General features: G+C 48.3%; 1 protein-coding gene across 2 annotated transcripts in view; it reads right to left on the bottom strand.

Annotated features, from left to right (window-relative positions):
• CRIP2 (cysteine rich protein 2) overlaps nucleotides 1-16,517 on the bottom strand; it is a 41,332-nt gene extending 24,815 nt beyond the window's left edge. For both annotated transcript variants that reach the window (XM_053391021.1, XM_053391022.1), the window contains exon 1: nucleotides 16,415-16,517. In XM_053391021.1, coding sequence (XP_053246996.1) covers nucleotides 16,415-16,457 — 43 coding nt within the window. In that variant the 5' untranslated portion in view covers nucleotides 16,458-16,517. The remainder of the gene's footprint in view (nucleotides 1-16,414) is intronic.
• Nucleotides 16,518-27,232: the final 10,715 nt, after the last annotated feature.

The raw sequence follows: 27,232 nt of genomic DNA, 5'->3' as shown, positions 1-27,232 counted from the left end.
TAAATGGACCCATGGAAGTGGCAGGGAGGGAGGGAGGCAGCTGCAGTCTCACAAATTATCCGCTATGTTATGTTCTCTCACAAATCTCATGAGATCCACAAATCATTATTGCATTATGGTCTTTAGAACTCTCAGCAGTTTTTAATACTTTAGGGTGCCAAATTCTGGCAAACTGCTTGTGGAATCTTGAAAGAAACAGAGTTTTAAAAGTTAAGTTGCCCCCACAGACCATGTTGGCCAAGTTTCTGTGCTACTTTGGAAATGTCCTGAAAGTATCAGTGCTATCACCTCTCGGATGCCAAATGAAGCTGCTGGATGAAACTGTCCAGAGGTTGGACATACCAGTGTGATAAAACCAACCTCTATTTTTATTTTGCTATCAAACCAGCCGTTGACACTGTGGCCAAGTGAGTGAGGATAAGCCGCTTGTGACAGAGTCCAGACAAGTTGATTAGGATGGCAGGGCTGATGGCTGTCTGCCACTTACGGTTTCCTCTCTCCCCACCCAGCACCCACGGGAAGGTGTTTGCTGTTTAGAAAGACTGCAGGACCCAGGGTTCTTCTAAGTTATAATTACATATTTACAGGAGAATATGCTTGCTGCTGCACGCATATAGATCGTGCCATAGTAGTGGTGCAGCAGTTGCCACAGTCACACATCATCACCATTGCTTCATTAGTCATGGCTGCTATTAACCCTCCATTTCATGGGACACAAATCACATGCTTAGAATTCAGGGAAGACAGTGGCTTTGCCCTTGTTCTGGGTTTTGCAGAAGCAGCACCTCACTGCAAAGCCCAACTGGGAAGTGGCTATCTAAAGAACTTTTAACTGAGTTAAGATTAAAAAAGGATGTGTACAAAAAATGGAAAAGGGGGGAAACCACCAAAGAGGAATTCAAACAAATAGCCAGCACGTGTAGACACAAAGTCAGAAAAGCTAAAGCACAGAATGAACTCAGGCTTGCTAGAGAGGTTAAAAGCAACAAAAAAGGCTTTTATGGGTATGTTCGTAGCAAAAGGAAGAACAAAGAAACAGTAGGGTCACTCAGAGGAGAAGATGGTGAAATGCAAACAGGGGACACAGAAAGGGCTGAACTCCTCAATGCCTTCTTTGCCTCAGTCTTCTCCGATAAAGAAAACAATGCCCGACCTGAAGAATTTGGAGCAAATGATTCAGCAGAGGAAACACAGCCCAGAATAACTAAGGAGATAGTACAAGAATACTTGGCTAGTCTAGATGTATTCAAGTCTCCAGGGCCAGATGAACTGCATCCAAGAGTATTAAAAGAACTGGCAGATGTGATTTCAGAACCACTGGCAGTCATCTTTGAGAATTCCTGGAGAACAGGTGAAGTCCCGGCAGACTGGAGGAGGGCAAATGTTGTCCCTATTTTCAAAAAGGGGAAAAGAGAGGACCCAAATAATTACCGCCCAGTCAGTCTGACATCAATACCAGGGAAGATTCTGGAGCAGATCATTAAGCAAACAGTCTGTGAGCACCTAGAAAGGAATGCTGTGATCACCAATAGTCAGCATGGATTTCAGAAAAATAAGTCATGTCAGACTAACCTGATCTCGTTTTTTGACAGAATTACAAGCCTGGTAGATGAAGGGAACGCAGTGGATGTAGCCTACCTTGATTTCAGCAAGGCATTTGACAAGGTGCCCCATGATATTCTTGTAAAGAAGCTGGTAAAATGCGGTCTTGACTATGCTACCACTCAGTGGATTTGTAACTGGCTGACTGACCGAACCCAAAGGGTGCTCATCAATGGTTCCTCTTCATCCTGGAGAAGAGTGACTAGTGGGGTGCCACAGGGTTCTGTCTTGGGCCCGGTCTTATTCAACATCTTTATCAACGACTTGGATGATGGACTCAAGGGCATCCTGATCAAATTTGCAGATGACACCAAACTGGGAAGGGTGGCTAACACCCCAGAGGACAGGATCACACTTCAAAACGACCTTGACAGATTAGAGAACTGGGCCAAAACAAACAAGATGAATTTTAACAGGGAGAAATGTAAAGTATTGCACTTGGGCAAAAAAAATGAGAGGCACAAATACAAGATGGGTGACACCTGGCTTGAGAGCACTACATGTGAAAAGGATCTAGGAGTCTTGGTTGACCACAACCTTGACATGAGCCAACAGTGTGACGCGGCAGCTAAAAAAGCCAATGCAATTCTGGGCTGCATCAATAGGAGTATAGCATCTAGATCAAGGGAAGTAATAGTGCCACTGTATTCTGCTCTGGTCAGACCTCACCTGGAGTACTGTGTCCAGTTCTGGGCACCACAGTTCAAGAAGGACACTGACAAACTGGAACGTGTCCAGAGGAGGGCAACCAAAATGGTCAAAGGCCTGGAAACGATGCCTTATGAGGAACGGCTAAGGGAGCTGGGCATGTTTAGCCTGGAGAAGAGGAGGTTAAGGGGTGATATGATAGCCATGTTCAAATATATAAAAGGATGTCACATAGAGGAGGGAGAAAGGTTGTTTTCTGCTGCTCCAGAGAAGAGGACACGGAGCAATGGATCCAAACTACAAGAAAGAAGATTCCACCTAAACATTAGGAAGAACTTCCTGACAGTAAGAGCTGTTCGACAGTGGAATTTGCTGCCAAGGAGTGTGGTGGAGTCTCCTTCTTTGGAGGTCTTTAAGCAGAGGCTTGACAACCATATGTCAGGAGTGCTCTGATGGTGTTTCCTGCTTGGCAGGGGGTTGGACTCGATGGCCCTTGTGGTCTCTTCCAACTCTATGATTCTATGATTCTATGAAGTTCTCACCCAGCAGCCTGCCTCTTGCTAGGAAGCCAGTTCCAGTGCATCATGAAGAGGCCAGCAGTGATGAGGCATCCTCCAGTGAAGACGATGACGTGCACCAGACAAAGCGGGGGTGCAGGAAGTTCCAAAAGAAGTCCAAGGGCCAATCAGAATGTGCCGGCTGTAGAGGCAACCATTCCTGTGCCAAGTGTCGATTCAGAGACGTCATCTGTCGGAAGTGTTCCAGAAGGGGCCACATCGCTAAGGTCTGTCGATCAGCTCCGTCTGACACCCCCCTTTCACCGACTCGCAAGTCTAAGACTTCACTCCAGTCCGCAAAGGAAAGCTGTTTCGCTCTCACCAACTGCCGCTACCCGTCTGGAACCACGATTGGCCAAACCGACTTGCCTACGCGACGCAAGCTGAATGTCACGGTGCTCATTGAAGGAGCTCCATGTGACATGGAGATCGACACCGGGTCTTCCCTGTCCATCATGTCTTGGAGCACCATCAAAAGACTGGAACCCAGAGTGTCCAAAAGGCAACTCGACTCTCACCGCGTACACCTGAGAGACTACCAGGGAAACGACATTCCCGTGGTAGGCGTTGGCCGGTTCCGGATCGCCTTCAAGGATTTTTCAGGCCTGCTCCGACTGGTAGTGGTCGAAGGTCAGCGGCCAAGCCTCCTAGGGCTCGACTGGTTTGATGCCCTCGGCCTGGAAGTCACCGGCATCAACTGCATCTCTAACGCAGAGACTGAGGGTCTGGTCAAAGACTTTGCCGAGGTTTTTGACGGCACTTTGGGGCAATATACAGGTACACCCATCTCCTTTAGCCTTGATCCACAAGTCGCCCCCATCAAGCTAAAGCCACTCCAGGTTCCCTTTGCTCTCAAGGCTAAGGTGGACGAACAACTGGACAAGCCGATAACCCAAGGAGTTTTGGAGCCGGTTGACCACGCCAAGTGGGAAACCCCCATCATCACGCCTGTCAAGCCAGACGGGTCGGTGAGAATCTACGCTGACTACAAGTGCACGATCAACAAGGCACTTCAGCAGCATGCTTATCCGGTTCCTGTTGTCCAACATCTGCTGCATTCCCTTGGTGAGGGTAAGGTCTTCGCTAAGCTGGAACTTGCCCAAGCCTATCAACAACTGCCCATCGATGATGCCACTGCTGAAGCCCAGACGATCGTCACCCACCGAGGGGCATTCCGTTGCCGCCGTTTGCAGTTTGGGGTGAGTGTGGCTCCTGGTATCTTCCAAAGCCTTATGGAGCATCTCCTGCAAGGGCTTCCGGGCGTGGTGCCATATTTTGATGAAGTCTTGGTGTCCGCAGACTCACACCAGCAGCTGTTCAAGTGCCTCCGTGCCGTGCTGACCAGGTTCCAGGAGGCCGGGCTCAAGGTAAAGAGGGAGAAGTGCCAGATCGCTGTTCCACAGGTGGAGTTCCTGGGCTATCTTATCAACGCCTCCGGCCTTCACCCGACCACATCCAAGATCCGCTGTATCCAGCAGGCCCCCATCCCAAAGAACAGGACGGAGTTGCAGGCGTTCCTGGGACTGCTGAACTTTTATAACATGTTCCTGCCCCACAAAGCCACGGTGGCTGAGCCTCTTCACCGACTCCTCAGCACGAAGACACCTTGGTCCTGGGGTCATCGGGAGACGGCGGCCTTCAATGCGGTCCTTTCATCGGACAGTGTGCTGGTACAGTACAGTGAAGCCAGGCCGCTGGGCCTTGCCTGCGACGCCTCACCTTTTGGCATCGGCGCTGTTCTTAGCCAATGCTTTCCAGACAGAAAAAAAGCACTGCTCGCCTACTTTTCCAGGACGCTTTCTCTGACTGAACGGAATTACAGCCAGCTTGACAAGGAGAAACTGGCACTTGTGGCTGGAGTGAAGAGGTTCCATGAATACCTCTACGGCAGGACTTTCGACCTCATCACCGACCACAAGCCGCTCCTGGGCCTTGTCGCCAGTGATCGTCCAACTCCACCGGTCCTATCGGTGCACATGCTGTGATGGACTGTTTTCCTGGCTGCCTACCACTACCGGCTCGTCCATTGCCCGGAGAAATCGATGGGCCATGCCAACGCCCTCAGCCGTTGCCCTCTTCCAGCGTTTGTGGAAGACCCGGCTCCTCCTTCATCACTCCTCCTGACTGAGGATCTTCCTGCAGCGCCTATATCGGCTGCCACTGTGGCCTCTGCATCTGCCCAGGATTGCACCATCAGCCGTGTGCTCAACTGGGTGTGGAGGGGGTGGCCACAAGGGCCTTTTGCATCAGAGTTCCAGCCCTTCGCAACCAGACAACATGAACTCTCGGCTCATCGCGGCTGTCTGCTGTGGGGAGACCGTGTCGTGATTCCCCAAAGACTCCGTCAACGCATCCTTGAGGCTCTGCACGTTGGCCACCCAGGAATCGTCAAAATGAAGGCGTTGGCTCGGTGTTACGTCTAGTGGCCTAATATGGACGATGCACTGACTGGGTTTCCGCCTGTCAAGCGTGCCAAGAATTGAGGCCTGCACCACCGGCAGCTAAGGGACACACCTGGGAGACGCCCAAGACACCCTGGTCGAGGGTGCACATCGATCTGGCCGGCCCCTTTCACGGCCGGACCTTTATGGTGTTAGGATATTTCCGTTCCACCTTAAAAGGGAGCAGGCTTTGTGAGTAACAGAGTCTGCGTATTTCCTGTCTTACAGGATGTTTATGTTGTCTGTTCCTTTCGTTTCTGCTTTTTGCCTGAGCAGTCGGAGCAGACGGTCATGTCTTCTTTTCTTCTGACCAACGCTGAATAAACTGTAAATATGCTTTCCTGCTGTGCATCTTTTGCTGTGTGAATTCTGCTGGTAGAGTGTGCACAAGCCAGAGGCTTCGTGTCGCTGATTGCTGATATTGCCTGACTACGGGAGGTCGATGGATCGTCCGGCACCAAGCTTGGGGGCTCAGATGGACTTTATCTCCCTGGCAGTATCCCAACAACGGTAGTGGTGGACGCCTATTCCAAAAGGCTGGTGGTGGCCCTGATGCCCTCCACCACTACCGAGGCCGTCATCCGCATGCTGCGAGGCCTCTTTGTGACGCATGGGTGTCCTGATGTCCTTGTCTCCGACAACGGACCACAGTTCACATCAGGCACTTTTGAGCGGTACCTTTTGGGACTGGGCATCCGCCATGCCCCAAAGGCACCATTTCATCTTTCCAGCAACGGGCAAGCAGAGAGAATGGTGCGCTCGACAAAAGAGGCACTGGCACGCCTGGACCAGGGAGACTGGCACGAGCGGGTCGCCGAATACTTGTTCGTACAACATATCACCTCTCAAGCGACCACAGGGTGGAGTCCTGCCAAACTGCTTATGGGCCACTGCCTCGGTTCCCCGCTCGACTGGCTGCACTCAGACTTTGCCGTGGCCGAACTTACCACAGACTCAGACCACTGCCGTGCCTGACATTCCGCCAACTCCACTTGCGGAGGTTCCACCCACAGCAGCAGATCCAGGGGACTTGGTTTCAACACCACCTAGGGTCGCACCACAGCCTCAGCAAGAATTGGGTGGCCCCCCGGACTTGGCTACCAGTCCCCGGCGGTCTGGCAGAGTTTCCAAGCGCCCAACTTATTTAAAGGACTATGTTGTTGGACATGTAACACGGTTGGTCTAAGTATGTGGAGGTATGTGAAATGTAACCGATATGCTTTTGTGCCCAATTGAACCATTATGTGTAGTACTATATATAAGGAAACCATTATGATTGTAACTGACGCCTTATCTCGGTGGTGGGGAGCAGTGTTATGTACTGAAGTTCTCACCCTGGGCCAGCAGGGGGATACTGTAGATAGTTATTGACATGAAGGATCAAAAGTGACGTTCAGTGATTAGATAGTTTTAGAAAGTTGCTACAGTAATGTTGTACTGGAGCTCTATATAAGCAGGCTGACTGAGCCCTTCAGTTCAGTTCTGTTCTTGCCTCTGAATAAACAAGAGCTGTTTGAAGAATTGCTGTGTCGTCTGATATGTTCACCCACAGCTTAACAGCAGGAGCAGTGAGACACTTCCACAGTGATGGCACTTCCTTCTGAAGCCCAACTTGTGGAACAGAAGCCACCTCTCCCTTCTTCATTCTTCTCTTTGTTTGCTGCAAGGAGCTGGGCTTAAGAAGGAAGTCTTTTGTAAAAATAAATAAATAAACTATGAGAAAAGAGGGACATGGTTTCTTCAGCTTCTCATCCATTCTTTGCAGGATGTAGCAGTGAGGTTCAGTGAGCACTTTTTTCAAAGGTTTAAATTAAGAACATAAGGAAATCCCTGTTGGTTCAGACCAAAGGCCCGTCTAGCACAGCCTCCTGTTTCACAATGGCCAAACCAACCCCCACAGGAAGGCCACATTCTGGGCCAGCACTCTCCCCATGAAGGATTCCCAGCAGCTGGTAAGGACCACACCCTACTGCATAATACAGTAGTCTAAGGAGAACTGGCTCTTCATGGCTCATCCCATGGTGCTGTTGAAGCTCTGCAGGAAAGTAAAGACAAGCAGAAGGTGCTTCTCCCTTAAAGCCCTTCAGCACAGCTGATGCAGTATTTTCTACAATAACCTGGACATGGGATTAAAAGGTGGTCCACACAGTCCTATATAGCTTTCTTGATTACCCAACAAAGATGCCCTTCTCCATAACCATGCTCTTTCTATAGTGTCTACTCACAAGTATATCCCATTTAGCAAAGATCCATTGTGTTGCTAAGTGAAAGGCTTCTGTTTGCAAATTCAGCCTATGTTATTGCTTCCTGTTGATCTGGGCTAGGGATTCGTGATGAGTACTGTACTTCTGATTTGCTCCTTGAAATTTCCCTGAAGACACTTTTTCTTCCTGCAGGGGGAGATCTTAAAATTACTCATGTCCTCTATTTTTTATTTGATTTTTTTCAATGGTTAAATAGTGGGAAGGGCCATAGCTGGGTGGTAGAATACCAGAAAGACACCCACCTGAAACCTTGGACAGCTGCTAATAGTCAACAATACTGAGCTACAGGGATCAATGGTCTGACTTGGAATAAGGCCGTTTCCTCTGAGTCCTGCAAAGCATTGGAAGTAAAAAGCCTATCTTAGCTACAAATTGATGGGGGGAACGCTGAACTCTGAAAATCATGTAGCTGCTCCATAGTAAGTAAGTAAACAAAAGATGGCAAATCCAGAGAAAAAGCACCCAAATGAAAAAAGCACTTTGGAATGAAAACACCCAGGCACTTGCAGTTCCATGCACATGTGCACATGGTATCACCCCCGTCAAATGTTCACTATATGCTTCAACCTAAAACCAGATCATGATGATTATGTAATCTCTGGAACTTCACAAAAAAATCTTAAGGGAAAATCTAAAAATGCTCCTACTTGCTCTCTTCATACTCCACACCAAGCTTAGCTATTCACTGTGGTACTGTACAATTTTCAGTGGTACAAATTTCTGTACAATTAGCCACATTACCCATGTTGCAGCCAAAACAAAAAGTTCTGTAGCATCTTAAACCACAAACACCATAAGCTTTCAAAGAGCACTTCATTTTAAGTATCTGAGAAACTGCTAATGTTTTTGTCATTCAAAATCAATGGAGCAAACTAAGGGAAGAAGTGATGGTGTGCTATAAAAAGGAAAGCAAAAAGAAAGAAACCAGACTGCAATCAGTCCAACTGGCTGGGCTGCTCATAAAGGGAACATAGGAAACAAAATCCAACCCGGAAAGCAAAACTCGGCCTCTAACAAGCAGCAACAACATGATGCCCCAGAGACAGCCTGCCAGCAGCCAGGACAGAAGCCCAGTGTTCTTTCCAGAGAGGAAAGTGAGCTGGTCATGAAGCAGAGAAATGTTTCCTACTGTACGGAATGCAACAGTTCAGAAAGTAAAAAGATGACAGCCTGCTTTATTTCTTCCAACTTCCCTGCCTTCATGGCTGGAAGACACAGCAGGCAACTTAGTGGGAAAGGAAGCGGGGAAGCCAGCATCTGGGACGTAGCCAAGGGTCAGGGGTATCTATATGCAGTTGTTAATTCCACACACGGGATTAAGCTCGACCATATCCAATGCATGCATTTCCAAAGAGGTGGCAGTTCCATGGATGTCATTCTTTCCCCTGCTGCTACACAGCAGCTGGCTGGGCGTATGCATTCAGAGGCATGTGGTGGCTGGTGGGCTGTGATGACAGTTTCCAAGCAGAAACAGAACAGAGAGCTTGTTCCAAGCTCCTCTAGATGAAGGCCAAGACCTCTTCAAATCTGCAAAAGGTGCACCTGTGGTCTGAGAGCCAGGGAGTTTTGATTTAGGTCTTGGGGTCCTTCCCAACTGTGCAGGCAGCCCTTGCAGCAAGGCACGCAACATCAGGAAGGCCTGCGGAAGGGCAGCAAGGCCCAGGAAAGAAACTGTAGGCAGCAGCATGTCACCCAGTAAAGTTCTGGGAAGCAGCAGCCTCAGAGGGTTTTCATAGTTTGGTGGGAAGAAGACACTCTGGGGAGAGGCATTGGGAAAAAGAGGGCAGGCACTTAGCCTAGGCCCTCTATAGTAAAAGGGGATAATTATATCATATTGAAGGAAATCATTTCCTGTCCCTAACCTAACACCCAGTGTTAGGATCTGGGATAGGAATGTTAGGAGCCGTGGGGCTCCTGGGACCTAGACTGTGGTCTGTCTAAAAGTAAAATGTCTAGGCGCCCCCCCCCCCTTTTATTTTTGCTGCCTTGCTACCAGACCAGGAAGCCCCATAACAACAACAACCAAAAAATCTGCTGGGTGAATTGGTGGTCTGCAGGGTAGCATGGGAGCAAAAGATGCATCTCTTGCTGCGGCACTGCTGGGCAAATTAGGTGTTTGGCAGGGGTAGTGCTACAGAAAAGGATGTGTGTCTTTTGCTGCCGCTGGGCCAGCAGACCAGCTGACTGCAGCCAGACAGGTGGAAACGCTAGGTGCCAAGGGTGGCTCCTGGACATCTCCATCTTGTTGCAAAAGGCTGACTGCCAGTCGCAAAAAGCAATGTCCTTTTCCATGTCAAAGCGCAAGGAAGCCTCACCCTGCAGTTGCAGGTTAGCCCTGCTTTATAACTTTACAAATGAATAACTGCATTCTCCACTGTCTTTAAATTAGTCAGTTTCTGTTTGGTGGGTGGGAGCTTTAATTAGAGGTTTCATTTCACTCTCAATGTGGGTGATCTAATATTTTATGCCTTTCAACTAACTGTCCAAATATTCATTTCTCAAATTCAGAGTATTTACGAACCAAACATTGTAAACATTTAATTTCCATCCCACTTTCCACTTTCCATCAGCCCTTGTTTTTGCAAAGGTACATTTTAATCAAAAGACCCACTTCGTTCCTATAAGCCTCAGAAAAGCCCTCTTCAGGAATCTGCCTGATCGCACAAGGGTGAAAACCCCCATAGAGAGCACAGGTGGACGTACAAGTTCTAACACTCAGGATCTCACCTCCTCAAATTTGCTTCTCTCAAATTATGGTCCAAACTGTATACAATGCAAGCTCGTTCTGGAAATCTGTACTACAAAATGAGAAACTTTGATTTATCCATGCTAATCTTTGTTAGGGATTTGAAACTAATACATTGCCTTGATTAAAAAATCAACTCATTCTGGTTAAAACTCTTTCCCCAATGCAAATTCCTGCTCCAAAAGTGACCTTTCTCTCTTATCTTTTAAAAATTAAACCTAAGTTATCTTACACTTGTTCTGCATTACAGGTATTTGGCCTCAGGATGTTTTTCATACAGTGATTAGCTCCTGCTCTTTGCAGCTCACCTTCAGCCACAACTATCTCTCTGCTACCAAGTGACCTAGTTGTTTCTGTGCGAATGAGCCTGGCAATCTTTAAATGGGTACAGTTTGGTTTGACAATTATTTCCCCTCTGTGAATATGACTGTGCGCTCCATCTGCTCCTCCTTCGTCTTTGTCAGGTTAAGCAGACTAGAGAGTTGATTTCTGTTTCACTTTCCTTGTACAGTGGTACCTCGGGTTAAGAACTTTATCCATTCCGGAGGTCCGTTCTTAACCTGAAACTGTTCTTAACCTGAGGTACCACTTTAGCTAATGGGACCTCCCGCCGCCACCGTGCCGCCACCGCGCAATTTCTGTTCTCATCCTGAAGCAAAGTTCTTAGCCCGAGGTACTATTTCTGGGTTAGCGGAGTCTGTAACCTGAAGCATCTGTAACCTGAAGCGTCTGTAACCTGAGGTACCACATGAGGTACATGAGTCCTCAGCACTCTATGCAATGACCCCCATTTTCCTCCTTTCTTAATGAAAAAGGCACATCACACCAGAGCACCCCCAAGCAGTAAATTTTCAGCCATTCTTTGACAAAAATGTGCTTGACAGAATTTATTTTAAAATGAACAAAAATGTGAAACAGGATCCTTGATGGGACAATAAGAAGAACAAGTCTTTTGCCTATTGTGTTCACACCTGTCTGTCTTGAAAGACAATGGAGTGTAGAGAATGAATAATAAAACAATCCAGAAAGTCTCTCATTAACCATAGCTTCCCATGTGCTCCAAACTGGGAAACTATAGTCATCAGCTTTGGAACAAGCCAGAATATTAAACTACAGTTCAAACTACTATTTGAAGTGGTTCATTAACTATGATTAATTAGAGTTTTCCTCATCTGATTGTTCACTCCGTCAAGGGAGTTGTGACGGAGCTGAGTTAACAGGCAAAAGACTTGTTCATATCTTGCTTTATTAAGGAGAGATAGGATCCTCCTAATCAGACTCTATGAGTTGAGATTCAATAAAGAGTGGTGCAAATAGTTCCTAAAGCAAAATGAAGGCATTGAGAAGGAATAAGGCAAACCTAGAAGTTGGCAAGGGTTGTACAACTTCACTCATACTTGATTTCCAGGTCTTTTGCCAAACCCCCTGTTATGTCCCAAGCCACTGTGAGAGCTAATAATTCTCCCTCAGTCCACAAAAGAGAAAATGGAAATCAAACTCCTTCTGTTTTTTTCAGGGAGGCATCAACAACAAGCAATAGGAACCTAGATTTCAGAAACTCATTGCAATTCACATCCTGGAGAAAAAATACACCCATGGCAGATTCAAGACTAGTGTAATTCAGGCTCAAGACAACTTTCTCAAATCTCTCCTCCTTCTCAAATCTCTCCTTCATCCAGTTCAAACTGTGAAAAAGGGAGAGATCCACTGTTTGGCTCCCAACCTTTCCTCAAACAGTGATCCACACATTCGTTTATTCTAACAGTCAAGATAGGTAGTTGAGAGAAAACCAACATTCAGGAACCCATTGCTTATCAGCTTGCCAGGCTTTTCAGATACAAACTTATTTGCTACATATTTAATTATATTCCCGAATTTTTTAAAATTTAACTTTCAGGGTTTGTAATAAACAAAGCTTGGAAGAGATGATAGCAGCTGGAAGGGGAAGTCAAAAGGCATATGCAGTCTGCAGGACATCCTCCATAGAGACTAATGGGTAAAGAAGAAGCACTAGCTTCCAAACTCAGTCTCTCACTCCTGGCTACAATACATACAACTAAGAACTTTTGTAGGCAGGCTTTGCAACCCCAGTTCTGTGATTCATTCACAAGCAATGTGCTCACAGATGACGTTTTTGCACCCAAACTAATCAGTAACACAAAGGTATGTCTTCTCAGCTTTATGAACTACTGACATAAAGAAGGGCTCATCCATATCTTGTAGAGCCATGTGGGAACCCAGGTTGATGAAGACACATGGAACAGGCTATGGGTTAACCCACCGCTCACATCTATATTGGCCAAAACACAGGAGATGACACTAAAACAATATTTTGATGGCACAGCACACCCCTTTGTTTGCACAAGATTGACTCCCCTTCTATCACCATCAGCTGGTGAGGCTGTTCCAAGCTGGGCACCACCATTCATATGTGGTGGACCTGCGCAAAGATCACCCACTTTGGGGAAGAGATATTTGCCACCCTCCCCCATCTCCAGACACGAGCTGCCACCTTTCCTAACAATGACTCTCCTGTCAAACATCAATTATAGACTGCATACCAACTCCACCAAAACATCCCTGGCCTAGCAGCGGCCAGATCAGAACTAGCAGCCCACTAGACATCAGTGCACTGTCATACAACAAATGGCTGAACAGATTATGGCAGATACATAGTTCAGTCAGAAAAACTGACCGGCATTTTTGAGTCACAAGAGGCACTACCCAAAAGACTTGTTCTATGCTACAGTGACATCCATTTGTAGAATTCATTAATAGTAGAGCTTCCTGCAGCCAATCAGAAGCTGCACCTTAGTTTCCAAATGTTTTGGAAGTTGAACAGACTTCCAGAACGAATTCCGTTTGACTTCCAAGGTACAACTGTACACATGACCTAAGTATTTCCAAACACAATATAGTGGTACCTCAGGTTACATACGCTTCAGGTTACATACGCTTCAGTTTACAGACTCCGCTAACCCAGAAATAGTGCTTCAGGTTAAGAACTTTGCTTCAGGATAAGAACAGAAATTGTGCTCCGGTGGCGCAGCGGCAGCAGGAGGCCCCATTAGCTAAAGTGGTGCTTCAGGTTAAGAACAGTTTCAGGTTCAGAACGGACCTCCGGAATGAATTAAGTACTTAACCCGAGGTCCCACTGTAGTGATTTCTACAGCTAAGAGTGAGAGCCAGGCACAATATAAGAATTCATTGTCGCATAGAATCATAGAACCTTGTTGATGCATTTCATTAGTGAAAGCACAAGTCCATGTGGGAATAAATCTTTCAGGAAATATCTCTAAAGAAGGAACAACAGAAACCATTTCTGAGCACCCATTAGTAGGCGGAGGCCTGGGCCACAAACAGGAGAACTATCACATGCAAATATAAGGGGAAATGTTAAGAAATGAGTTCCCAAATGCATGGGGTTAAAAGCGGGTCCTGGGTCTGAAGATACCTGTCTTATTGTACCAGGAACAACTTGTATGTTTGTGCGCTCCCTATTCACCTCACCATCTTCCTCTGCTCACACATCCAGCTTCAGCAAAGCTTTTCTTGTTTAAAGCACTGCTTCCAGAAACATCTGAACTGAGATACTGGGATCTGAGCACTACCAACAAACCAGGATATCAAACAGCATCTCCAAGATCACTCAGACCAGTTTCCCAGTTTGGATAGCAAGAGAAACTATGACTTAAGAAACCAGGAAAGCTCTGTCAAAGCTGGGAGTGCAATGAAGACCACATGGCTAATTCCTGGTCCAGTATTGTTCTGACCAGTAACTGATCAAGTATCTTTCCTGAGAAATTCATTCAGGTTTTCAGTTCTGACTTTAATGCTTCCCATGCATATTTCTCACAGGAGTCATTAAAAAAAATTAGATTGTCTCTCTCATATCATGCTCAAGAGAACAGAACTCCCCCAGAGAGCAGAAGAAAGAATATGTGCTATTCCCATCACAAACATGATCCCAAGGAAAGGGGTAATGAGTTTTTTCACCCCCACACAAATGTCTTTAAATAGAAAACGGCGAATTCGTCTTCCTTTGTGTGTTTACTTGCAGATGGTGGGAGAGAAACAAGCACACGAGCTTATGCATAACTCCTTAACAGAAACAAGCAGGAAAGATACCATTGTGATGTCATGCTTCACAGAGCCTCAACCAATTCCAGGAAGGAAAAGCGAACAATGCACAGCAAATCCTCAGCATGGAATTGATGCCTGACTGGGTGTAACAAGGGAATGCTGCACCCTAATTCCATTAGAAAGTGATCTGGTGAGCGCTTGGGTCCCCTAAAGGCAGTCTAATTTAAAACAGCAATTCCCAGAACAAAAGCTGTCCAGGCAGAGAACAGAATCTGGCCGGGCCATTATGCAGTGGCTACAACCCACATTTTGAACCATCTGCTGCTGAACAAGAGGCCATAACGTTCCCTTGACAAAGGCAAGAAAGTGGCAGTAAAAGAGGAATTGCCTGCATTCTTTGTGCATCCTTTGACTGACTGAACTAAACAAACCAACACCCAAGATTTAGAAACTGCCTTTCTGAGGTGTTCAGCACTCGCTTAATTTAACACACAAAAACAGTCAAGCTGCCAAGTTAAGGACCCTAAAATGATGTCCAGAAACCCATCACGTGGTGGCTCATGAAACTGCCCGGGTCTCACTTATTCACCTTCATTCTGTATTAATGGCATTTGGAGCAGAGAATATGATATTCTGGTCATCCTGGAAGCAGAGCTGTAGCTAGGTAATCTTGCGCCCCTGGCAGAACCGTCCAGATCGCGCCCTCTAGCCATGGACAAATGAGCTCTTCTTGCCGCCTCTTCTCCAACCCCAACCCCTCCATCCATTCAATTCACCCTCTATGTAAAATCATTTCTTATGAGGCAATAATCAATATTTATATTTATGGACATATTTTAAGCCAATTTTGTGCCCCCCAATCGCCTGCGCCCCTGGCGGGGGCCCACCTTGCCACCCCCTAGCTATGGTCCTGCCTGGAAGATGGATACATTAGATTTCCAAACTCTCGTGCAATATACAAAATTAATGTGTGGTTCTATGCATGGGGAGCCCCACTGCATCCCACTGAGGCTCCAGTTCTCTCTGTCCTGCTCTTGGCAACAGAGGTTCTAAAGAAGGATGCAGGATGCCTCTCAATTCCTTGACCTCAGGCACCTGCATTGCATGCCTAGAAACAGCTTCCAGTAACAACAAAAAATGGGAATGAGCCAGTAGCAGCCGCTCACTGCAAGCCTATGGTATGCTAAGTGGGATGGGGTGAAGTCGGGGAGTGGCTCCACTTTTCTACAACCGCCAACACACTCGACATGCTCTTAGCAAACGGTTTCACCCAACACTCTCTCTCTCACACCCACCGGCCTGTTCTTGCAGACCGAGAGGGGCTGCTGCTGCTCATTTTTAATTGACCATTTTGTTTAGGAGACATCTGCATGATTAGCCCTGTGCTCAAAAGAGGAGCGGGTAACCTAGCAACAATCTGAGTTCTGTAAGAATGAAGAAGACACGTCCACTGTTTTCTTTCAGTAGGAGAGGGAATCTGGCAGGAATGAATGCGCCGGGTGGGAAAGTGAATTTTTGACAAGGAGAAATGATTGGAGGAGGAGGCCTGCGAGAGCAAATGATTCGATAACGAGAAAGTATTTTCCGTACATTTGGACTAGTGGAGCGGCTTGAGGTTTGGTTGTTGCATAAGAGCATCCCTGCCGGGTCTGGCTCCGGTCCCTCCGGTTCCCAAGAGCGTCACTCGCAGGCGGGCCTGCTGCTCCGCGAGGGCGCCGGATAGTCCGCGCTACACTGCCTCTGAAGAGGGAGGCTCCATCGAGCGCGCGTGGCCAGGCGGAGGCGGAGGCGCGCAGCTGCGCCCAGAAGCAGCTCCTTCGGGCTCGGGGGCAAGAAGCGCTTCGCCCCAGAGGATGGCGCGGCCCGGGGACCGCGCGCGCACGAGGAGCCACCGAAGGCGCGGCTAAGCGCAAAGCTCGCCAAGGCGGCGCCCGCCGGCTGCTTCTGCTTTGTCCCCGCCCGGGCATGGCCTCTGAGCATGGGCAGAGCGCCCGGGCGCGGCAGCCAGCATCTTCGCGCGGCGGAGGCGGGCGCGTCTTGGGGAGGGATGGAGGCGAGGAAGGAGCCACTCACCGAAGTAGACGGTCTTGTCGCACTTGGGGCACTTGGATGCCATGGCGCGCGCGAGGCGGACGAGCGACAGAGTGGAGCGTCTCCGGCGCCGCCGCCCGACCCCCCCCCCCCCGCGCCCCGCCTCCGCCGGCGCCCATTGGCTGCGGCTCCGCCCGGACCGAGAGGGGGCGGGCCCGTGGCGCGGGCGGGCGAGGAGCGGCCCCCCCCCACGGGGCAGCCGGAGGGACGGGCGGGGCAGGGCGGCGGCTGCGCTGGGCGCCGCTTCCCGCGGGGCGCGCCTCTCCGGGCGGAGCCCCCCAGGGAGAAGCCGGCGAGGGAGCGGCAGGCGGCGGTGCCCTTCCCTCCCCCCATCGCCCCCGGGGGCGGAGAAGGGGCTGGTTCCCTCTTCCGTGGGACGGCCCTCGAGGGATATGAAGATGGTTATCCTATCTCCCTCCGGCTCGTCTTCACGCAGCCCCTCCAACTGTTCCTCACAAGGCTTGGTTTCCAGACCCTTGAACATCTTGGTTGCCCTCCTCCGCACACGTTCTAGCTTGTCAATCTCCTCCTTAAATTGGACACAGTATTCCAGGTGTGGTCTGACCAAGGCAGAATAGAATGGTACTTTACTTCCCTTCATCTGGACTCTCGACTTCTGTTGATACAGCCTAGAAGAGCATTAGCTTTTTTTGCTGCTGTATGACATTGTCCACTCATGTTCAGCTTGTGGCCTAATAAGACCCCCACCTAGATCCTTTTCACATGAACTACTGGCAAGCAAGGTGTCTCCCATCTTCCTGCCTAAGTGCAGTCCCTGGGCTGGACTCATTTGGAACAAAATCTTGGGGAAGTGCGGGGGTTGTTCTGCTATTGCTTCCCTGTTCCAAGTGTCTAATGTGTTTTAAAATGTCCTTAAGCAGTTGGTGGTGTTAAGTTGTGGGTGAACATATCAGACGACACAGCAATTCTTCAGACAGCTCTTGTTTATTCACAGAACAGAACAGGGCTGAAGGGTTCAGCCAACCTGCTTATATAGAGCTCAACTACATGACAACAGTAACAACTTTGTGTAACGATCCAATCACTGAACGTCACTTTCAATTCCTTATTTGCATATGCGGACCTGAGTGAAAACTATCTACCGAATCCCCCAGCTGGCCCAGGGTGAGAACTTCAGAACATAACACCCGTCCCCACTGAGATAAGGCGTTAGTTTTTGCTTCACAGAACTCTAGCCCAATGGTTGCCATCAATTTGATTTGAATTAATTTTATAATGAAATGATTTTAGAATGTTGTATTATTTTATTATTGTTAGCCGCCCTGAGCCCGGCTTCGGCTGGGGAGAGCGGGATATAAATAAAATTTATTATTATTATTATTTATTATTAGTTACAATCGTAATGGTTTCCTTATATGCATACAGCACTACACGTAATGGTTCAATTAGGCAAAAAAGCATATCACCCACTTCCATTAGACCAACAGTGTTACATGTCCAACAACATAGTCCTTTAAATAGGTTGGGCGCTTGGAAACTCTGCTGGACCGGCGGGGACCGGTACCCAGGTCCGGGGGACCACCCAATTCTTGCTGAGGCTGTGGTGCAACCCTAGGTGGCGTTGAACCCAAGTCCCCTGGATCTGCTAAGAGGAGGCGTGTAGTGGTGATAGGGGATTCCCTACTGAGGGGAACAGAAGCAGTGATCTGTGGGCCTGACAAGATGTCTCGGGAAGTGTGCTGTCTCCCCGGGGCTAAGATCCAAGATGTAACTGAACGACTGCAAGGAATCATAAAACCCACTGACAAATACCCCTTCCTCTTGGTTCATGTGGGAACCAATGACACCGCAAGCAATAGCCTCCAGAAGATCAAAAGAGATTACGAGGCTCTGGGCAGGAAATTGAAGCAATTAAATGCACAAATTGTCATCTCATCTGTCCTCCCAGTTGAACGACGTGGCCCAGGGAGAGAGGGAAAAATAGTGGAAGTGAACAACTGGCTTCGCAAATGGTGTAAACAGGAAAGGTTTGGATTCTTAGATCACGGAATGCAGTTTCTTGAAGATGGACTTCTGGCAAGCGATGGGCTGCACCTCACAACGGTTGGGAGGAATGTTTTTGCAAAAAATCTCAGAAACCTCATCAGGAGGGCTTTAAACTGACTAATGTGGGGGAGGGAGACAGTGCTCCTGAAGGTAGGAGTCTATCAATTGATGATCATCCAAATGTCATAGACCGAATGGAGCAAACAGCATGCAGACCTAGTGGTGGGAGGAAAAAATCCTTAAATAAGAGACACGGGGGAATGATTAATGGACTTCAATGTCTGTACACTAATGCGCAAAGTATGGGAAATAAACAAGATGAGCTTGAGCTCTTGGTACAGCAAACTAAATATGACATAATAGGAATCACTGAAACCTGGTGGGATAAGTCCCACGATTGGAATGTAATAATGGAGGGATACAATCTATTTCAGAGAAACAGACCAGACAAGAAAGGAGGAGGAGTGGCGTTATATGTCAGGGATGTGTATACCTGTGAAGAGATCCAAGATTTAGAACCTCAAAGCCAAAGTGAGAGCATTTGGGTCAAAATTAAGGGAGAGAAGAATAACAGTGACCTCATTGTGGGAGTTTACTATAGATCCCCAAGCCAAACGGAGGACATAGATGATGCCTTCCTGGAACAGATGGCCAAGCATGCAAAAGGAAGGGAGATAGTAGTAATGGGGGACTTCAATTACCCAGATATTTGTTGGATGTCAAACTCAGCCAAGAGCATAAGGTCAAACAGATTCCTCACTGGCCTTGCAGACAACTTCATTGTCCAGAAAGTGGGAGAAGCAACAAGAGGAACAGCCATTTTAGATCTGGTCCTAACCAATGTTGATGACCTGGTTAGTGGGGTAGAAGTGGAAGGATCATTAGGCGCGAGTGATCATGCTCTTCTGAAGTTTACTATACAGCGGAAAGGAGCAGCCAAGCATACTAGGACTCAATTTCTCGACTTTAAGAAAGCCGACTTCATAAAACTTAGGGAAGTGCTTGGTGAGATCCCATGGACAGTAATACTAAAAGGAAAGGGAGTTCATGATGGTTGGGAGTTTGTTAAGAGGGAGATAGTAAAAGCACAACTTCAGGCAATACCAATGAGACGGAAACATGGAAGGTGCCTAAAGAAGCCAGGGTGGCTATCTAAAGAACTTTTAACTGAGTTAAGATTAAAAAAGGATGTGTACAAAAAATGGAAAAGGGGGGAAACCACCAAAGAGGAATTCAAACAAATAGCCAGCACGTGTAGACACAAAGTCAGAAAAGCTAAAGCACAGAATGAACTCAGGCTTGCTAGAGAGGTTAAAAGCAACAAAAAAGGCTTTTATGGGTATGTTCGTAGCAAAAGGAAGAACAAAGAAACAGTGGGGTCACTCAGAGGAGAAGATGGTGAAATGCAAACAGGGGACACAGAAAGGGCTGAACTCCTCAATGCCTTCTTTGCCTCAGTCTTCTCCGATAAAGAAAACAATGCCCGACCTGAAGAATTTGGAGCAAATGATTCAGCAGAGGAAACACAGCCCAGAATAACTAAGGAGATAGTACAAGAATACTTGGCTAGTCTAGATGTATTCAAGTCTCCAGGGCCAGATGAACTGCATCCAAGAGTATTAAAAGAACTGGCAGATGTGATTTCAGAACCACTGGCAGTCATCTTTGAGAATTCCTGGAGAACAGGCGAAGTCCCGGCAGACTGGAGGAGGGCAAATGTTGTCCCTATTTTCAAAAAGGGGAAAAGAGAGGACCCAAATAATTACCGCCCAGTCAGTCTGACATCAATACCAGGGAAGATTCTGGAGCAGATCATTAAGCAAACAGTCTGTGAGCACCTAGAAAGGAATGCTGTGATCACCAATAGTCAGCATGGATTTCTGAAAAATAAGTCATGTCAGACTAACCTGATCTCGTTTTTTGACAGAATTACAAGCCTGGTAGATGAAGGGAACGCAGTGGATGTAGCCTACCTTGATTTCAGCAAGGCATTTGACAAGGTGCCCCATGATATTCTTGTAAAGAAGCTGGTAAAATGCGGTCTTGACTTTGCTACCACTCAGTGGATTTGTAACTGGCTGACTGACCGAACCCAAAGGGTGCTCATCAATGGTTCCTCTTCATCCTGGAGAAGAGTGACTAGTGGGGTGCCACAGGGTTCTGTCTTGGGCCCGGTCTTATTCAACATCTTTATCAACGACTTGGATGATGGACTCAAGGGCATCCTGATCAAATTTGCAGATGACACCAAACTGGGAGGGGTGGCTAACACCCCAGAGGAGAGGATCACACTTCAAAACGACCTTGACAGATTAGAGAACTGGGCCAAAACAAACAAGATGAATTTTAACAGGGAGAAATGTAAAGTATTGCACTTGGGCAAAAAAAATGAGAGGCACAAATACAAGATGGGTGACACCTGGCTTGAGAGCACTACATGTGAAAAGGATCTAGGAGTCTTGGTTGACCACAAACTTGACATGAGCCAACAGTGTGACGCGGCAGCTAAAAAAGCCAATGCAATTCTGGGCTGCATCAATAGGAGTATAGCATCTAGATCAAGGGAAGTAATAGTGCCACTGTATTCTGCTCTGGTCAGACCTCACCTGGAGTACTGTGTCCAGTTCTGGGCACCACAGTTCAAGAAGGACATTGACAAACTGGAACGTGTCCAGAGGAGGGCAACCAAAATGGTCAAAGGCCTGGAAACGATGCCTTATGAGGAACGGCTAAGGGAGCTGGGCATGTTTAGCCTGGAGAAGAGGAGGTTAAGGGGTGATATGATAGCCATGTTCAAATATATAAAAGGATGTCACATAGAGGAGGGAGAAAGGTTGTTTTCTGCTGCTCCAGAGAAGCGGACACGGAGCAATGGATCCAAACTACAAGAAAGAAGATTCCACCTAAACATTAGGAAGAACTTCCTGACAGTAAGAGCTGTTCGACAGTGGAATTTGCTGCCAAGGAGTGTGGTGGAGTCTCCTTCTTTGGAGGTCTTTAAGCAGAGGCTTGACAACCATATGTCAGGAGTGCTCTGATGGTGTTTCCTGCTTGGCAGGGGGTTGGACTCGATGGCCCTTGTGGTCTCTTCCAACTCTATGATTCTATGATTCTATGATTCTATGATTCTATGCTGCTGTGGGTGGAACCTCCGAAAGTGGAGTTGGCGGAATGTCAGGCACGGCAGTGATCTGAGTCTATGGGGAGTTCGGCAGACCCTCTGAAACGGCTTGGTTCGGCTCCCCGCCCGCAGTCTGCAAGAGAGGTGTAGGTGGAGCCTCACCATCTATAAGTGTCTGTTACAGAGCCACAAGCGCGGTTGGGGGCACCGCGGTAGTGTCCAAGTCCCCAACCCTGCGCCTAAGCTGGTCTATGTGCCAGAGCCACAAACCTCCATTTTCGAGTGCCACCTGTACGAGCGAGGTCCAGTGACTCCCACTACTGTGGCTGGCACCCAAGGAATGTCCCCCCAAAAATTACAGGCAAAGACCTGGTTTCCTGGAATAAAGGACCGTGGTGTGTTAGCACAGCCCGGGGGTTCAGCCACGGCAAAGTCCGTGTGCAGCCGGTCAAGCGGAGATCTGAGGTGGCGGCCCATAAGTAGTTCGGCAGGACTCCGCCCTGTGGCTGCATGAGGTGTGATGTGTTGCACAAACAAGTATTCAGCGATTCGCTTGTGCCAGTCTCCCCGGTCCAGGTGTCCCAGTGCCTCTTTTGCTGAGCACACCATTCTCTCCGCTTGCCTGTTGCTGGATGGATGAAATGGTGCCGTTCGGGCATGGTGGATGCCCAGTCCCAAAAGGTACCGCTCAAAAGTGCCTGACGGGAACTGTGGTCCGGTGTCGGAGACAAGGACATCAGGACACCCATGCTTTGCAAAGAGGCCTCACAGCACCTGGATAACGGCCTAAGTAGTGGGGGAGGGCATCAGGGCCACCACCAGCCTTTTGGAATAGGCGTCCACCACTACCATAAAGGTCCGGCCGTGAAAGGGGCTAGCAAGATTGATGTGCACCCTCGACCAGGGTGTCTTGGGCATCTCCCAGGTGTGTCCCTTAGCTGCTGGTGGCGCAGGCCTCGATTCTTGGCACGCTTGACAGGCGGAAACCTAGGCAGTGATGGCATCGTCCATGTTAGGCCACCAGACATAACACCGAGCCAACGACTTCATTTTGACGAATCTTTGAGTCTTTGGGGAATCACGACACGGTCTCCCCACAGCAGACAGCCACGATGAGCCGAGAGTTCATGTTGTCTGGTTGCGAACGGCTGGAACTCTGATGCAAAAGGCCCTTGTGGCCACCCCCTCCACACCCAGTTGAGCACACGGCTGATGGTGCGATCCTGGGCAGATGCGGAGGCCACAGTGGCAGCCGATACAGGCGCTGCAGGAAGATCCTCAATGAGGAGGAGCAATGAAGCAGGAGCCGGGTCTTCCACAAACACTGGAAGAGGGCAACAGCTGAGGGCATTGGCATGGCCCATTGATTTTCCCGGGCGATGGATGAGCTGATAGTGGTAGGCACCCAGGAAAACAGTCCATCGTAGCATGTGCAGTGAGAGGACTGGTGGAGTTGGTCGATCACCGGCGAGAAGGCCCAGGAGCGGCGTGTGGCTGGTGATGAGGTCGAAAGTCCTGCTGTAGAGGTATTCATGGAACCTCTTCACTCGACCACCTTCGACCACCACCATTTGGAGCAGGCCCGAAAAATCCTTGAAGGCGATCCGGTACCGGCCAACACCTACCACGGGAATGTCGTTTCCCTGGTAGTCTCTCAGGTGTACGCGGTGAGAGTCGAGTTGCCTTTTGGACACTTTTGGAGGAGTTGCCTTTTGATGGTGCTCCAAGACACGATGGGCAGACCAGGTGTCAATCTCCATGTCACATGGAGCTCCTTCAATGAGCACAGCGACATTCAGCTTGCGTCATGTAGGCAAGTCAGTTTGGTCCCGGACGGGCAGTGGCAGTTGGTGAGAGCGAAACAGCTTTCCTCGGCGGACTGGAGTGAAGACTTGGACTTGCGAGATGATGGGGGGGGGTGTCGGACGAAGCCGATTGGCAGACCTTAGCAATGTGGCCCCTTCTGGAACATTTCCGACAGATGGAGTCTCTGAATCTACACTTGGCATGGGAATGCTTGCCTCCACAGCCGGCACATTCCGATTGGCCCTTGGACTTCTTTTGGAACTTCCCACGCTCCCGCTTTGTCTGGTGCACATCATCTTCTTCACTGCAGGATGCTTCGTCACTGCTGGCCTCTTTGTGATGCACTGGAACTGGCTTCCTAGCAAGATGCGGGCTGCTGGCCTTGTGGATCTCCTGGGTGGAGAGTTCAGCAGCTTCCAAGGCCGCGGCCTCCTCAGTGGCTTTCTGTAGCGTGAGGTCTGGCTTGGCAAGGAGACAGATGTCCCATACCCCGCAGACGATTCAATTCATCACGGCATCATCTAAGTCTCGGAACTCGCAGTGCATTGTGGCCTGTCGGAGGGCGGCAGTGTAGTTGTTAATTGACTCCCCCTCTGCCTGGTTCTGGTGGTAGAACACATGGCGGGCAGCAATCTTGGACGGCTTCGGCGCATAGTGGTTGCAGAGCTTCTCTTGAACCACGTCCCACGGCACTGCCTGGACTGCTAGTGGTGCAACCAAAACTCAGGCCGTCTCAAACACCTCGGGCCCACAGAGGCTGAGGAATAAGCCCCGCTTACACTCCTCTAACACTTCCGTCAGCTCATTTGCTTGGAGGTAGCAGTCGAACCGAGCAAGGTAGGCTTCCCATGATTCAGAGGGTGGGGCAAACTGCCTCCGGGTCTGGTCTTGACCGGATGGATACTGGAATCAACAAGGGAAATCCACATGACCTGAAGGTGCTGCTGTGCAATGCCAGGTCAATGATTCATAAGACCACTGCCATCCATGACTTGATCGTGGATGGAGGACTTGACCTGGCATATGTAACAGAGACTTGGTTGGATGAAGCAGATGGGCCTGTCTTAGCTGCTGCTTGTCCACCAGGTTTCTATTATGCACAGCAACCAAGGTCATGTGGGTGGGGGGGGTTTGCAGTGATTTTTAGGAAGTCACTAGCTTGCATCAGGCGTCCATTTGGGAAGACCCAGTTCTCTGAGTGCATGTTATGGAAGTTGGGCAATAGGGGCAGTACAGGATTCCTTTTGGTGTACCAACCTCCCTGCTGCACCAGGGATTCCCTGCCTGAGCTGCTTCAGGTCATGGCAGATGTTTTCCTGGAGACACCTAGGGGATTTTAACATCCATGCCGACACAACCTTACAAGGGGCCACTCGGGACGTCGTGGAAAGCGTGGCTTCCATAGAGCTGTCCCTGAATACGTCTGGCCCAACACATAGTCACGGACATGCCTTAGACCTGGTGTTCACCTCTAGTGATGTGGGTGATCTGACACTAAGTAAATGTGAAACAAAAGAAGTGCCATGGTCAGATCACTTCCTGGTGCAACTGGATTTCTCCGCAACTCTTCCCCTCTGCAGGGAGGTGGGACCAATTTGGATGGTTCGCCCCTACCACTTAATGGATCCAAATGGTTTCCAGAGAGTGGTAGGGGATGCTTTATCCCATGTTGATGGCCTTTCAGCTGATTCCCTGGTGACCCATTGGAATATGGAGTTAACCAGGGCTATTGACTGTCTGGCTCTGATGTGTCCTCTCTGATTGCATGGAGCCCGGACAGCCCCATGATTTCCCACAGAGCTGAGGGTGTTGAAATAATCGCTGAAATGGCTAGAGCGCTGGTGGTGGAAAACTCACTCTGAATCGTACCGGACATGGGTTAGAGCTCAATGTCAAGCCTACCAAGAGGCGATGGTGACGGTGAAGAAAACTTTCTTCACCGCCTCTATTGCATCTGCAGAAAATAGTAGCAGGAGACTTTTTCAGGTGGTTCGCAATTTAATGGAACCACCTTTACCTTTGGGGCCTTGTAAAGACCCCAAGATCTCCTGCAACGATTTTGCAAAGTTTTTGCACTTTTGCAGTTCTGCATGCCATACCTTGCCAGCAGCTGCACAATCTTAGTTTTCTGGCTCAGCCGAAAGCTGCCATCAGTAGCCCTGCACACATCCACGCCCAAGTAAGTTTGAACACAACCCAAATCTTTAACCTTGAACTTCTTGCCCAGTTGTGTGGAAAAACTTTTGATTTGATTATTTTCTTTTGCCATATGCAAAAGGTCATCAAGGAAAACCAAACAGAATTCCTGCCCCATGAACATACATGCAGTTGTCAGCTATGCTGCGTTTAAACCCTAAAGATACCAGGGTTTTGTCCAAGCACTTGTTCCAATTGCAGGCAGACTGGTGTAAGCCATACAGAACTTTGTGTAACCTATACACCTTGTCTGCGCCTGTCTCAAAACCAGGCGCTTCAGACATATACAGCTCTTCCTCCAGGTTTGTATTCAGATATGCAGTCTGGATATAAAAATGATTGACTTTGTACTTGTGTTTCGCTGCAATGGCGAGGAGCAAATGCATGCTCTCCCTCCGTGCAGTAGGTGCAAACACCTCATCAAAGTCAAGCCCTGGCCTCTGGGAAAAACACTGTGCTACCAGGCGTGCCTTGTGTTTAAATCTGCCTGAAGCAAGAGGCTTTAACTTGAATACCCATCTACACCCCACCACCTTTTGGCAGCGAAGTGGATGTGAACACCTCGTGCTCCTGAAGAGATTGCATCTCTTCTTTCATTGCCCCTTCCCAGAGCAAAGCTTCTTCTCATGGCAACTCTAATACCGTACTTCTTGGTAACTTTGAGGTTCACAAGCTACCTGATACGCTTGAGCTAAATCAGCTTTGTTATCAGTCAGGCGGCACCCCCTTTGTGCTTCTTTGTTGTTGTTTTTTAAATCATTTTTATTGATTTTCCAATAAAAACAGCCAATTAACATATCCATATCATAACCCAATTAAAAACAATAAACTAAAATAAAAAAGACCTAATTACTGTCCGAATTATTAATTATTTGGGGGGGGGGGCTCCCCACAGTCTGGACCTTTGAAGTGTATCTCCAGTATCTTCATTCCTGCCTTCTTCTTCTTGTTTTCATATTTTCCACATCTCTATCTTAACGCTTTAAAGTTCTCCGTCCCTGGCTCTGCGATTCTCAGTCATGTCAGAAATCATATATCCTTTCATCCGTCTAATACAGCTTTATTTGTGTATATATATATATTTTCAACTGTATATATATATTTCAACTGCCAGCGCAGCTTTCCCTGACTGTTTCCTGCTTGGCAGGGGGTTGGAGTCGATGGCCCTTGTGGTCTATTCCAACTCTATGATTCTATGATTCTATGATTCTATGGTTCTATGATTCTATGACTCCATTCCAATCTTCCAATCCAGGCTGTTGTCCAAGTCTATTGTCTGAAGTTTAATGATGCAGCAACTCCGAAGTTGTTACATCATTCCAATCGGGGCTGTTGTCCAAGCTTTTCGTTTGCGATTTAATAACATAGTAGCTTCCACATTGTTAACTTATTGCTGTAAATTGTTGAGCATACTGTTTGCAGTATTGCAATGTAAATGAACTGTATTCCACAGATATAAGTCATTTGGCGATTGATCAGCCTCTCGGAGACCACACAATCCCCCCCTCCGGACCCTGGGGGGGGGGGCTGCTGGACATCCATTCAGCCTTCTCTCTCGCTCATAATGAAAAACTTCTGCAAACAGCTGCACTATATGTTGTCCCAAATTGTTATCTCAAGTCATTGTAAAGTCAGCCAGCAAATATTTCCTGCTTCCCTCAAAAAAGGGA

The sequence above is a fragment of the Podarcis raffonei genome, chromosome 6, assembly GCF_027172205.1.
Source record: "Podarcis raffonei isolate rPodRaf1 chromosome 6, rPodRaf1.pri, whole genome shotgun sequence".
Classification (NCBI taxonomy): domain Eukaryota; kingdom Metazoa; phylum Chordata; class Lepidosauria; order Squamata; family Lacertidae; genus Podarcis; species Podarcis raffonei.
The sequence above is the reverse complement of the archived record's forward strand: the minus strand, read 5'-3'. Positions and strand labels throughout refer to the sequence as shown.